Source organism: Piliocolobus tephrosceles, chromosome 3 (assembly GCF_002776525.5).
Source record: "Piliocolobus tephrosceles isolate RC106 chromosome 3, ASM277652v3, whole genome shotgun sequence".
In the NCBI taxonomy this organism is placed as follows: Eukaryota; Metazoa; Chordata; class Mammalia; order Primates; family Cercopithecidae; genus Piliocolobus; species Piliocolobus tephrosceles.
The window spans coordinates 98,913,342-98,928,050 of NC_045436.1; the positions used below are offsets into that span (position 1 = coordinate 98,913,342).

The 14,709-nt window shown below is 35.0% G+C and overlaps 1 protein-coding gene across 2 annotated transcripts in view; it reads left to right on the forward strand.

Moving 5' to 3' along the window:
- The window catches only part of USP53 (ubiquitin specific peptidase 53), a 77,520-nt gene that overhangs the window by 24,032 nt on the left and 38,779 nt on the right, over positions 1-14,709 (forward strand). For both annotated transcript variants that reach the window (XM_023220044.2, XM_031935324.1), the window contains 3 exons: positions 2,770-3,455; positions 9,194-9,286; positions 13,013-13,147. In XM_023220044.2, the coding sequence (XP_023075812.1) occupies positions 3,312-3,455; positions 9,194-9,286; positions 13,013-13,147 (372 nt within the window). In that variant the 5' untranslated portion in view covers positions 2,770-3,311. The remainder of the gene's footprint in view (positions 1-2,769; positions 3,456-9,193; positions 9,287-13,012; positions 13,148-14,709) is intronic.

A 14,709-nucleotide genomic window follows, 5' to 3' on the forward strand; every position in this document is an offset into this window, starting at 1 on the left:
TTTCTCCACTGAAGTCTTGAGCCCCTCAGAGTCATTCGTAAGTGTTGGAATCATTAACCAAATATCCTGTTAATGTTGATATTTTGCCCTCCTCTTGTGAATCCTGATTGTTCTTTATGGCGTCTAGAGTGGTGAATCCTTTTCAGAAGGTTTTTCAGTTACTTTACCCAGATCCATCAGAGGACTCTCTTTCTGTGGCAGCTATGGCCTTATGAAATGTGTTTCTTTCTTTTTTTTTTTTTTTTTGAGACAGAGTCTTGCTCTGTCACCCAGGTGGGAGTGGTGCGATCTCCGCTCACTGCAAGCTCCGCTGCCTGCCGGGTTCATGCCATTCTCCTGCCTCAGCCTCCCTAGAAGCTGGGACTACAGGCGCCTCCCACCACGCCTGGCTACTGTTTTTGTATTTTTAGTAGAGACAGGGTTTTACCGTGTTCGCCAGGATGGTCTCGATCTCCTGACCTCGTGATCTGCCCGCCTCGGCCGCTCAAAGTGCTAGGATTACAGGTGTGAGCCACCGCGCCTGGCCCGAAATGTGTTTCTTAAATAACGGGACTTAAAAGTCAAAATACTCCTTGTTCCATGAACTGCAGAATGGTTATTGCAAGCATGAAAGCGACATTCATCTCTTTGTACATCACTATCAAGAAATCTTGGGTAACCAGGTGCATTGTCAATAAACAGTAATATTTTGAAAGGAATCTTTTTCTGAGCAGTAGGTCTTCAACTGTGGGCTTAAAATATTCAGTAAACCATGCTGTAAACAGATGTGCTGTCATCCAGGCTTTGTTGTTCCATTTGTAGAGTATAGTCAGTCTAGATTTATCATGATTTTTAAGGCCCTAGAATTTTCAGAATGGTAAGTGAGCATTGGCTTCAACTCGAAGTCAACAACTGCATTAGGTCCTAATAAGAGAGTTGCCCTGCAGCTGGAAAGGCGGCCGCCCCCTTGCCCGTCACGCAACGCACATTCGTGGGGAACCTGGTGCTAAACCATTTGTAGATGACCTGCTTCTGGGTCGGGATTTTGTACGTAGCAGAGCAGCTCCCTCACTGCAATCTATTGAAAGTCAGCCCTCAACACTAGGTTGGAAAAAATTAAAAAGTAATTAAAAAAAAAAAAAAAAAAAAGAGTCAGCCTGTCCTTTGAAGCTTTGAAGCCAGGCATTGACTTCTTTCTGACTGAGAATGTCCTGGATGGCATCTTCTTCTATCTGTCCATATCACTGTCAGTCTTCAACTGTTTCTTCAACAGATGACAGTCTTCGTCTGTCAAACAGTTGATGACTGTTTCTTCTTCAACACTGAAAATCTGCTAATTAGTGTAGCCATCAGTTAGCTAGATCTCTGGATAATTTGCTGTAGCTTCTCCATCAGCATTTGCTGACTCACCTAGTATTTTTATGTTATGGAGATGGTATCTTTCCTTAAACCTCCTGAACCAACCTCTTCTAGCTTCCTACTTCTTTAGCTTCCTCACCCTCTTTTTCTCAGCTTTCATAGAATTAAAGAGCGTTAGGGCCTTGCTCTGGATTGGGCTTTGGCTTGAAGGAATGTTGTAACTGGTTGGATCTTCTGTCTAGGCCACTCAAATTTTCTGAATATCAGCAATAAGGGAGTTTCGCTTTCTTATCATTCAGGTGTTTACTTGAGTAGCACTTTTAATTTTCCTTCAAGAGCTTTCCCTTTGCATTCACAACTTGGGTTACTTACTGTTTGGTGTAGGAAGCCTACCTTTCCACCTGTCTCGGCTTTCAACATGCCTTCCTCACCAAGCTTAGTCATTTCCAACTTTTAACTGAAAATAAGAGACTTGCGACTCCTTTTACTTGAACACCTAGGGACCATTGTAGGGTTATGAACTGACGTCATGTCAATACTGCTGCATCTCAGGGAATAGGGAGGCCTGAGGACAGGAGAGAGTTGGGGAAACAGGTGGTCAGTGGAGCAGTCAGAATACACACATTCATGGATTATGCTTGCTATTGTATATGGGAGTGGTTCACATAGACTGAAAACAATTACAGTAGTAACATCAAAAATAACTCATCACAGGTCAGCATAACGGATGCAGTAATAATGAAAAAGAATTACTGAAGTGTCACATAGACATGAAGTGGGCATATGCTGTTGGGAAAATGGTGTTGGTAGATTGGCCTGGTACAGGGTTGGCACACACCTTCAGTTTGTTAAAAAGGCAGTATATCTGCAAAGTGCAATTGAGTAAAGTGCTATAAAACAAGGTATTCTTGTACTCATTTGTTTTTAATTCATAAGTTTAACATTTAAAGTCCTTTTAATCAGGAGTGTGCATTTGTTGATACCATGGAAATTTAATTCACCAAGATTTATTTATGACTTAAAGATTTCTTTTGAATAATTATGCATATCCTTTTACATAAAATCTGCCTTTTTTGGAAAAATATGATTCTGTGTAAGACGGATAACAACATATTAATAAATAGAACAATTTAGTATTGACAGATATAGGATACCAGCTGAAATATAATTTATTCTAGGTTTTTGGAGAATATTTTCCTTATGAAACCATCTTTTGAACATTGAGCTTAAGGTAGGTAGGGATTGATGTCACAGTGATATTTTAAAAATGTAAATAATGAAATTAAAAAAATATATATTAGAATGCTATCAGTTCTAATCCTTTTTATGACGAGTTTTGATTCTATATTCAATATTTGTGTTGAAATGGTAAAGTTAAGAGTTTTCTTATTTGCATTGCTTTTATTTAAACTTTTTTTTTCTTTTTTGTAGATTTGCTTTGAGGTCACATTGGTATGAAATATGGAGTCATCTTTCATAACTTCACCTGGGAAAGAGAAAGAAAACTTTCTTGTTAAAAAAACATAAGGAAAACAAACAACCAAAGGAATCATGCCAAATGCCAACTCTCCATCTTTTTGTATTATTAGCATATTCTGTTCATCAGGACAAATGGCTTATGCATTAAAGGAGATGATTTGTTTATCAGTATTTTTAGCCATTAAAAAAAATTGTTTTCATATTAACCTTATACAGCTCCCATAAAATTTAACACATCTAAACATCTTTAAGGCCTTGTTTAAAACAGTTTTCTTTTTTAGTGCTTAGAACTTCTATGTTTATGCACCGTATTGTTACTTGTCAAAGTCTTTAAGAGTTTATAACATCAGGAAAGATATGGACTTGGAAACTTCCATTATTAAATTAGACTGCAGTGGATTTAAGTGGACAATTCAAGACATCCATTTTATTGTCCAAAATATTACATAAAAGTGTATAGTTTTTAGCCTAAATGCAAACAAAGTTGCTTGAAAATGGCATGGGTAAAATTCTTACGGAAACCTGGTGGCAATCTTGGAAAAGTTTATCAGCCTGGAAGTATGCTATCTCTAGCCCCTACCAAAGGCTTATTAAATGAACCAGGACAAAACAGCTGCTTTCTTAATAGTGCTGTACAGGTGAGACCATAATTACTTATTATATTTTAAAAAGTACTTTTCAGAATATCCTTTGTTTAATGCTTCTTTAGCTCATACATTAAAAATAAAGTTACTATAGAATGACTTTTTAATATAACTTTTAATGGGAGCAAAAATGTTTTGGCTGGTCATTTTGGTTTTTATAATAAATGGAAATGTTTTTTTCAACAGACTGATGTATCACTGTGATATAAATAATCTTATTTAAAAGGTTTATTTAGTAAAATTAAGGACATTTTTCTGACATACACAAATGTTTTTATTTTAATCAGCTGACACCCCTCCCTTAAAAAAACATACAGTATGTGGATCCCTGTAGATAGAATAAAAAGACTGCTTGGATTGAAATGAGAATGCAGAGTTTTTGATCTCAGTACTCAAACTCCCTTCACCTCCCACTGTGGTCCTTAAATTACCTCTGTGGAATCATCATTTGGGCAGCACTGTTTTGGTTAAATTGGAGGGTAATCCATTTTGCTTCAATCCTTGTTGAAAATCTTTTATTAACCTGCTTTTCTGCCATAGATAACTGTACTTTCTTATGCATAATAAAGTTTTTATTCAGCAGTTATAGATTTTATAGATCCTGTGTCAATTGTAGAGTACTAAAGATGAGGAAGATTTAGAATACTGATAAATTTTTCTGTTGACCTTAGAATATACCTTAAAAGAATTCATATATAATGATTCACTTTTCATGTGTATTGTTTTTTCTTTTGAAAACTAATAGAGAAAAATATTTGTTGATTAGCTCATTTGACAGATAAACATGTGTAGAGTGTGTCAAGTGTACAGATGTCTGACTCAGAGCTGTGTTCTCCATTGCCTTCTACCTGAGACAGATGCCAAACCTGAACTTTCTCTATCTCACCCAGGAAAGAGAAGCAGCTGGTATTAAGAAAGCATTAATTTACTTTAGTTCACTTAAATGCTAGTGTTCTGTCCTGGCTCAAAGATCCCACTGACATTACTGTGACAAATGCAGAAAAATATTTATTCAGTGGCAATGGATATAGTGAAATATTAGATACCAAAAGACCTGGAATTAAATGCTTTTGATGGAATCAGGCTGTGAGAAAGGGTTTCTGGCATTTCAGATACTTTTCCGTTTATCCCTTTTCCTACTCTTTTTCCCTTTTATGTTTTCCCCTCTGTTTCTGTCCTTTTCATTAGCACCCAAAATACTATGTATAGTTCAGAGAAACAAAACGCATATTAGAACGGGTGAAAATTTTGAGTAAGGAAACTTACATGGATCAGAACATTGAGAAGTATTCCTGTGATGATGTATTTTTTAAAAAATGAATGTTCTTCTGACATTTACCATGAAGACTATTTACTTATACTATCTGCATAGTTGCCATTTCTGGTGCTCTTCAGTTTTTTGCATAGATCCACATTCCATTTGATATCCTTTGCTTTTGCTTGAAGGTTCTTTCTTGTAATACAGGTTTATTGGTGATCAATTCTTTCAGCTTTTGTATATCTGGAAAAGATCTGTATTTCACTTTTGTTTTTGAAAGGTATTTTCACTCATTAAAGATGGTCCAAGTTGACATTTTTCTTTCAGTGCTTTAAAGATTTTTGCTTCCCTGTGTTTTAGCTTGCATTATTCTAATGAAAAATCTAATATTCTGATCTTTGTTTCTCTGTATGTTATTTGTTCTTTTTCTCTAGGTGCTTTTTTTTTTTTTTTGAGATGGAGTCTCACTGTCGCCCAGGCTGGAGTGCAGTGACCGGATCTCAGCTCACTGCAAGTTCCGCCTCATGGGTTTAAGCCATTCTCCTGCCTCCGCCTCCCAAGTAGCTGGGACTACAGGCGCCCGCCACCTCGCCCGGCTAGTTTTTTGTATTTTTTAGTAGAGACAGGGTTTCACCGTGTTAGCCAGGATGGTCTCGATCTGCTGACCTCATGATCCGTCCGTCTCGGCCTCCCAAAGTGCTGGGATTACAGGCTTGAGCCACCGCACCCGGCTTCTAGGTGCTTTTAAGATTTTCTCCTTATCATTGGCTTAAACCAATTTAATGATGTTTCTTGATATAGATTTCTTCATATTTCTTGTGTTTGGGTTTGTTGAGCATCTTGGATCTGTGGGTTTTGGATTTAAATCAAATTTGGAAACACTTTGTTATTTCTTCAAATAATTTTTCTGTCTCTTCCCTCCTTTGGGGTTTTCCAGTTACATATGCAGTGGGTTGCCTGAAGTTTTCCAGTTGTTCTACAGCTCACTGATGCTCTCTTTATTTTCTTTCTCAGTCTTTTTTTCTCTTTGTGTTTTATTTTGTGTGGTGTGTGTTACTCCATTTTCAAGTTCATTAATCTTTTCCTTTGTATTGCCTAACTGCTATTAATCCCATCCAGTGTATTTGTCTTAGACATTGTAGTTTTCACTTTGAGAATTTTGATCTTGGTCTTCTTAAAATCTCTTTCATGTCTCTACTTAGCATTTGCTAGTCTGTTAAACATGTGAAGTGTAGTTGTAATAATTGTTATTATGTACTTGTCTGCTAATTCTGTTATTTGTATAAATACTGGGTGTGTTTCAATTACTTGATTTTTTTTTTTTTTTCTTTCCTTGTTTTTGTTTTCTTTTAATACTTGGTAATCTTTTGTTGGATGTCAGACAAGTTTTACCTTGTCAGATTATGGATATTTTTATATTCCTAAAAATAATCTAGAAATTTGTTCTGAGACAGAGTTTATTTGGAAGCAGTTTGATCATTTTACTTTAAATTTTGTTAGGCGGGACAGAGCTGTGTTTATTCTTGGGTTAAATTCTCTGCTATTGAGAGTCTTCTTTTTCAACCATTGCTCTGTGAATTATGAAGTTTTCTACTTTGGCTGCAGGAATAGGCACTATCTTGGGCCTGTGCGAGCTCTGGGCACTATTCCCTCTAATCTTTGGGTGTTTCTTTCCCAGGCCTCAGACAGTTTCCTCATAGTACACCCCCAAATACTGGAGGGGGATCCTCTACTGATCCCTGATAACTCTCTGTGCAGCTCTCTGCAGTACTCTGCCCTGCCAACTCTAGCAGCTTTGGGGGATCTGCTGGTCTCTGTTGTCTGCCATATAAGCTAATTTACAAAGCCAATTCTCCCTGACAAAACAACTATTTAAATAGATTTTCTATGAGATAAGACCGGACTTTCTTTTTGAAAATTCAGAATACAAATGTTGATTTGCAATTTGATGAATACTTTTTAAAAAATGCTGAGAAATAAATTGTAGAATATGTCTTATAAGAATTAACTAAACACGACATTAAAATGTTTGGATGATATAAGACAGAAAAATGAATTTATATGCCATTTCATATTAATATTTAAGCTATTTCTTACATTATTTTCAAGTAAAGAATGTATGATGAAAGGTTTGTATTTAATGTATATATAGATATGTGTTGATCTTTTGGGAATAATATAAGAAATATATAAATATTCAAAAATAACTACATTAATTTTGTTAGGCACCATTTAAATTGCTACATGCAAATAATGAAAAAGTGTATATTGCTAAAAATGAATTAGTTCAACAACTAGCTTAAACCTTAATTTTTAAAAATAAGTGATAGAATATAATCAACATTTTAAAATGAAATGGGACCAGGAACATTGGCTCACACCTGTAATCCTAGCACTTTGGGAGGCCAAAGTGGCTGGATCACTTGAGGTCAGGAGTTTGAGACCAGCTTAGCCAACATGGTGAAACCCCATCTCTACCAAAAACACAAAAATTAGCTGGGCATGGTGGCAGGCGCCTGTAGTTCCAGCTACTCAGGAGGCTGAGGCAGGAGAATCGCTTGTACCCGGGAGGCTGAGGTTGCATTGAGCCAAGAGCACCATCACACTCCAGCCTGGGCAAGAAAGTAAGACTCCATCTAAAAAATAATAATAAAAAAAAAAATAAAATGAAATGGATGAAGATTAACTATAATTAGGATAATTATTTTGTGATAGCGATTTGTTAAAGTAGCCTTTACACTATTGTGTTAAAGATAGTAATGTACAGGGAACTTGAAATAAATCACATAAAACATTTTATCTGTAGTTTGATCCAGTGTAACTCAGAGTTTTTGTAATCATAGAAAACATTCTGGTTACATTTGGAAGACTTCACTAACTTTATAAACAGATTATAGAGGGTATTCTATTTTAGCTGAATATTTTAAACTTTTATCTAATACAAAAGCAGTACAGTTAGGTCTAATATAACACATTAGTGTGATTTTAATGTCTGAGAAGCAAAGTTATAACATTTAATATTATAATACTGTTTAATAGCTCACATTTGTTGTATTCTTACTGCTTGTTTGAACATTACATATGTCACCTAATTTAATCCTTACAACATCCGTAAGAGGTAAGTACTACATTTATCTTTATTTTACTGATGAGAAAACTGAGTCCCAGAAAATATTTTGCTTGAGTCAGTCCAGACATTGGTAAACAGTAAACCCAGAATTAGAAACCAGACACCTGCCTTCAGATGTGTTTTATTAACCTCAGTGGTATACTATTTCTAAAGCTGTGCTATCATTAAATCATTTTCTTTGTTAGTAAAATGGATTTCATTGTGCTTTTTAAAATATGCTAGGATGTGATACTCAAGAAAGTTTTTAAACATCATCAAGTGCTTTGCAAAAACACTGAGTTATCTGTGATAGAAAAATTGATCCTATTCATTATGCTTTAATAAAAGGCAACATTTAAGGAGAAATTCTAAAATGACATTTAGTTGTGGAGTAGTTGAAAATATAGGACATACTAAAACCAGTTTGTTTTTATTAACTTTTTGTTTTTATTTGGGAGAAAGGAGAGATCATGAATAGATTTTCTTAGTTACGTTATTTGAGGACACGACTAAAAGAGAAATTTGAAGATATTATTTGTTTATTGTAGTAGTAGTATCAGTCACAAATAGCAACTGGTACTCATTGCATGCCAGTTGAGTACCATACCCTGCTCTAGAAACATTACATATTATTTAGTCCTTACAAGAACTTTATGAGACACAAGTGCTATTCTTATCCTTTGTATAGAATTCAGGTTTTTCAGAATGATTTTAAGTACTGGACTGATTTGTTTTGACAGTTACAGTCTTTTTGGGTTTGCTTCATCTTTGTCTTTTAGTAGCAGAAGATAAGTGGATAATTGCAGCAAGTATATGCTTAGTTAATTTATTAATGGCTGCTGCTTACTATGCTGTACACAGGTAGCCCCTTTCTTGTTCTATGTACAGTGACCGCACACACCTCTGCTCACCTCTTTTTCTTGCCATAATGTGCAGACCCCTATTTAGTACACTCTGGCTTTAAAGTCTAATTATATTTCCTTTCAAAATTTCAGTTTGTTTCAAGTATTATAATCACTTCCTCTTTCATGTCTCTGCCAACTTCTCTATTTGGTATTCCATGTTTCCTGTTCAGATGAAATCCTTAATGAGGAGTTGGCTTTTGCCTGCTCCATGCCTGTCATGGTTTTTCATTTGCACCAGTAACAGTATCTTCTGAATCCAACTTTTATATATGCACAACATGCATGTCGCAATTTTATACTTGCTGTTATTTCCAGTGGTTATGTATGTCTGATTATGTACAGGCAATTAAAAGAAGTTACTATTAGCTTTTTGCAATTTGTAAAATACCTAAATCTGTCTTTTGTTACAGTAAGAAAAATCTGTTTGTTTCTTTTTCCTTCACATCTTGCTGTTTTTTAGGTCTTATGGCAATTGGATATATTCCGACGAAGCTTGCGGGTTTTGACTGGACATGTTTGTCAGGGAGATGCCTGTATATTTTGTGCATTGAAGGTAACTTTTTAATAGCTCTGAAAAATTACTATCAATTGTTACTTCAAAAATTTAAGTTTGATAATTGATATATTGGGTCAGTTTGTTGTAACTGAAGTTCACTGTCAGGTGATTAACAGTTTTGAAGATGAATTCTTCACAGTGTGACTTATTCAGGTTTGTGTTTCCATTTTCCTCTTTTATGTAAGGACAGTTAAAAATTAATATTCTAAGTAGAAAATTGTTAGGAACATTATCTTTTTCATTATTTTGCAGTTATTCTTGCTCATTTTAACAAATGTTTTTGGAGCTACTACTGAGTTCTGGGTACCAGTGTAGTTACTGAGGATACAGCAGTGAACAAAACTGATGAAAATCCTTGTTCTCATAGAGCTTGTATTCTTATAGAGGAGGAGACAATAATAAGAAAGCAAAATATTGTAAGTATGTTAGATAGTAATAGTTGTAACAGTGGAAAAATACATCAGGGAAAGAAAATAGGGAGTGTTGTGTAGCCAGGAAAGCCTCACTGAGACACTGATATTTGAATCGAGACCTTGAAGAGCCCTCCAGGTAGACAAAGAAACAGCAACTGCAAAGGCCTTGAGGTATGAGTATACCTGACATATTTAAGGAACACCAAGGAAATATGGGTGGCAGGAGCTTTATGAGCAAGGAAGAGAGTGGTAGAATATGAGCTCCGAGGTGAGGGTAGCCGAGGTGGCTTTAAAACATGTCTGCAGATTCTTTTGCATGCTTCCTTATCCAAAATCTAATTCCTTGAATATAGACTGGCCTTAATGACTGATACCTGTCAAATAGACTGGCAGAACTGAGGCTGCAATCCAGATATCTGAGGTTGGGTTAGTTTAGAAAAGATGATATAGCTATCACCCAGCTCTGTTTCTTGAGTTGCTCATTCTTGGAAGTGAGCCACCATGATGAGGAAGCCAGGTGACCATGAGGAAAGACCACTTGGAGGCATTCTGGACACAACTAGAGCTGAGTTCCCAGCCCACAGCCAGCATCAACTGCCAGACATGAAAGAGTGACCTTCAGATATTCCAGGTCCCGGCATTCAAACTGTCCAAAATGACTTCAAGTGGAGCAGAGACGTGCTGTCCCCACCCAAATTGCAGATTTGTGTAACTACATTTTGGGGGTGGTTTAGTTACAGGGCAATACATAACTAGAACAGAGGTTTAGATTGTGTAGGGCCTGATAGGCCTCTGTAAGGATCGTGGCTTTTTCTCTGAGTGATTTAGGGAGATAGGGGATTGTTTTGAGTGGAAGAGTGATACAGTCTGTTTTAACCAGATATAATATTTGAACTAGATCCCTGTGGCTGCTCTGCTGAGGACAATAGAAGGAAGACAAACAGAGTGTCCAGTATATATTAGCAACTCATTTGTGTCACTGAAATCTTTTGCCAGAGAACTTAAGATTTTGTTATACATTTTAGAGATAAATGTTTCATTTTTTACATTCTTGAATATTCATAATGAACACACACACATAGACACACAGATTTTTTTTTAAATTTATGTGCCTTAATTTCATTATGTTCCTGAAAAGATTGTTTGAGTAAATCACCAAAGGAAGAAATTTTATATTCTGTTTTTTTAAGAACATGGCAAAATAGGGTTATTGTTAGGAAATGAAGAATGAACCTAGATCACATTACAGTATCACATTTTATTTATTCCACAGTAAATTTTGAATGTTTTGTCTAATTGTAAAACCTAGGATTATTAATTTCCTAGACCAACTCTGTTGTAGCCCTGCACAGTCACCTACCTCTTTCCTGTGCTTGCCTTCCTCTCCTCCCCTGTCAAAACCACACATAAATACATTGCATTTTAACCAAACTGGGCTCTGTTTCTCAGAGCTGGTCTCCACCTCAAAGTCTCCTCATTGTTATTCCTTTTGTCTGGAATGCTTTTCTTCCAAATGTCCTCATGGCTAACGCCCTTATTTCCTTTATGCCTTTCCTCAAATGTTACTTTTCCATCAGTGAGGCCTTCCCCGACTACACTAGGTAAAAGGTAAGCTGCCTCCATCTATGATATCCCTGGCATTCCTATCCCCATTACACTGCTTTATTTTTCTCTCTTGTATCTCTTTATTTTTCTCTACTGTAGTTATCACATTCTGATGTTACATAATTACTTCTTTGCCTTCTCATTACTATAACTAGAATATAATCTCCATGTAGGTAGGGTTGTCATCCATTTTTCTAGTGTAGAACAATGCCTAACATATACTAGGGAGCCAAAAAATACATGTTGAATGATTGAGTAATCTTAAACATTACCTGGAAGTTAATTGCCTAAATAAGAGATAAAATCTGAAAGTTATTTTTCATCTTTTACTATTCATAATTTTAGCTATTTAATGGCTAAAATAATTATAGTTCTGGGTATCTAATGTCAGTTGACATCTGTGTTTTCTAATTTCTTATTTTATTTATAAATTATATTTTTTTGCAGTAGTGAAACAGATTCAAGAAATGTTTTCCTTGTATGTTGATCTTAAAAATATTTTTTTTTGAGATGACATGACCCCTTGAACTAACATGGGACTGAATGTGACCAATACTACTTTGGTGGACTGTCATTGAAAAGTTTTCTTTTTTCCTTACTTTCTTCCATGTAAGATGATTGTCATAAAATTGTAATTTATTATTATTTTTTTCTTGCTTAAGTTTAATAAGGAAAATTGAAAATCAGATTAACAACTATGATTTCATGTTTCCAGTTTCTTGGGTTTAGATTAGAAACTGAATGATGTTTCTAGTTTCTTAATTTAGATTAGAAACTACAGGTTGGGTATCCCTTGTCTGAAATGCGCAGGACCAGCAGTGTTTTGGATTTTAGATTTTGTTTTTTAATTTTGGAATATTTGCATTTATGTATTTACTGGTTTTGAGCATACCAAATTTAAAAGCATTTCCTTTAAGCATTGTGTCAGTGCTCAAAAACTTTTAGATTTTGGAACATTTTGGTTTTCACATTTTTGATTTGGAGACATTCAACCTATAATTCTCTAAGTTAGGAAAACTGATAACTTAGGGGTGGTAAGACCTTTTCTTAAAAGTTAAAAGTCATTATTATCTCTTTTCTGAATCTTCTTGTAAAATGTACATTTGCATTTTTTAAAGGCAAATTTAGTCAAATAATAGTGGGACATTGTCATTCCGTTAAATCATCTAATTTTTAAATCAGGATTTGTCATTTTCTGAGGTATTCTTAAGACTCTAGTAGAAAATTTTTTTAAGTTTTAAAAGTTTGTTTAGGTTACTTTTTTCTTTTAAGACTAGTGAATTCTACCAATTTTTGTGTGATTATATGTTTATTTTGTTTAGCGTAATTCTAATTCCTATTGTATGTTTTTAGATTTAAAGCAACTTAAATCTCAAAATTCTGTTCCTTAAACAACCTGCATCAGAATCATCTGGGGAATAGTTTAAAAATGAGCCTCATCTAAGACTTAGTCAGAGTCTGAGGGTGGGACCTGGGAACCCTACATGTTTAATTCTTGTGTCCGCTAACATTTGATTTAGAGGCTGGTGCAAACATTTCTACACTTGGTGATACAAATAATTAATTTTTGTATGAAATTTTAGAGCAAAAGACTTCTGTATTATTTTCCAAGTATAGTGTTTTGAGTTTTGCTGTGTTGTAATGAAATTACTGAAATGATTTTAAAGCTGGCATTAAACTTACTGATTTTCTTGTTGATTCCCAGACGATATTTGCACAGTTCCAACATAGTCGAGAAAAAGCACTTCCCTCAGATAACATAAGGCATGCTCTTGCAGAAAGCTTCAAAGATGAGCAGCGATTTCAACTTGGCCTTATGGATGATGCTGCAGAGTGCTTTGTAAGTATTTCTGATATTCCTTAAGAAGTCAGGATAGTAGTTTTCATTCCTTAGATGGTACAAATGTTGAGACAAATGAAACAAAAATTTAGAACAATAGAGAAATGTCAGAATTGGCCGGTAGATCCATATCTTACCCATCCTTCAAGCCTCAACTTCAATCCATCTGTGTTTTGTGTTGTACTTTTGGTTTTGATTATTTGTGTTGCTCTAATTTTTACTCTTATTCTACTAAAATATTTTAAAACTTAGTTGGAGCAATAAGCTTTGCTGAATATAAATGATATCATTTAAATCAGTGTTCTGCCACTATAGGGTTCACATGTACAGCACATTCCCAGCAGTAATAGTTTTCATTGCATGCAGTGATTCTCACTGGGAGATAAGGGGATTTTGGTGGGAAGTTAACAGGGGCAACAGCCTGTTACCCACATTCCAGGTTGAGAGTCACTGAGGTTGATGTTTTTAGGCTCTGTGTTACCACCATATTAGTAAGTAGAGCATTCCTTTGATCAGGTACATACTTTATACATGTAAAATAGATATGTTAATTATTAAATGTCTTGGTTAATATTGATGTCACCTATAAATAAGTTGTAACCATTTCTTCTCTCTTCTTCCTGTTTCTAGTCAGCAAATTCTGTAAATTCTTTCATCAGAAACTCTTTCAAAAGTTTTTTCTTTCCATATTAATTCCCTACCACAACTTCTTCCAGGTCACCATATTTAAGCCTCCTACTGGTGTCCATTCAGCCTGTTTATTTATGTCCTATTTTTTAAATAGCCACCATATTAATATGATTTTCTTCGGGTTAATGCTTACTCTTCAAATATTTCCATGATTCAAATCTAGACTTTTTATTCTGATATTTAAGGCCCGTTGTGATTAAACTCCACCTTCCCTCAGTGCTTCATTGCTGGATTTTTCTTCCTAGTGAGATTATTCCATTCTGTTCCTCACATATATTTTTATATTCCTGTTTATACTCCTTATTTATAAGGCTGTTATACTGGCAGCCTTTGCTCAAGTTCCTGAAATACTCAGAACTTTAAAAATCTATCATTTTGTGAAGGTTCAAACTAAGTCTATGCCTACCAGACAGCACATGACCAAACCACCCAATCTATTCCCTGTAGAATTTACTGTCTGTAGAGTTCATTTGGCGTGTGTATATTATTAATTGCCTTTTTAAAAATGAGCATCTTCATGGTTTCCTTAGATGGAAAGCTCATTGACTAGCATCTCGCATAGCACACTTGCATGTTGATTAAAATGTCAATAACAGCACACACAGTAATGAAATATACTTTCCATATTTCTTCTGTTTATAATTGATTCTTTGCTTAAAACAAATTTATTTTGAACAATGCTAAACTTTGTAGTTTTACTTTCACTTAAATGAATTATTCTAATACATGGTATGATAATTCACAAAATGTCTAGAAATCTAGGCTTAAATTATTAAATGGTCTTAAATATTCTGGAGCAGAGGAGAGGGAAGTTAGCTAATGAATAGAATCCATTGGTTAAGCTTTGGTAAAAAGCATTCTGTTAAAGAAAT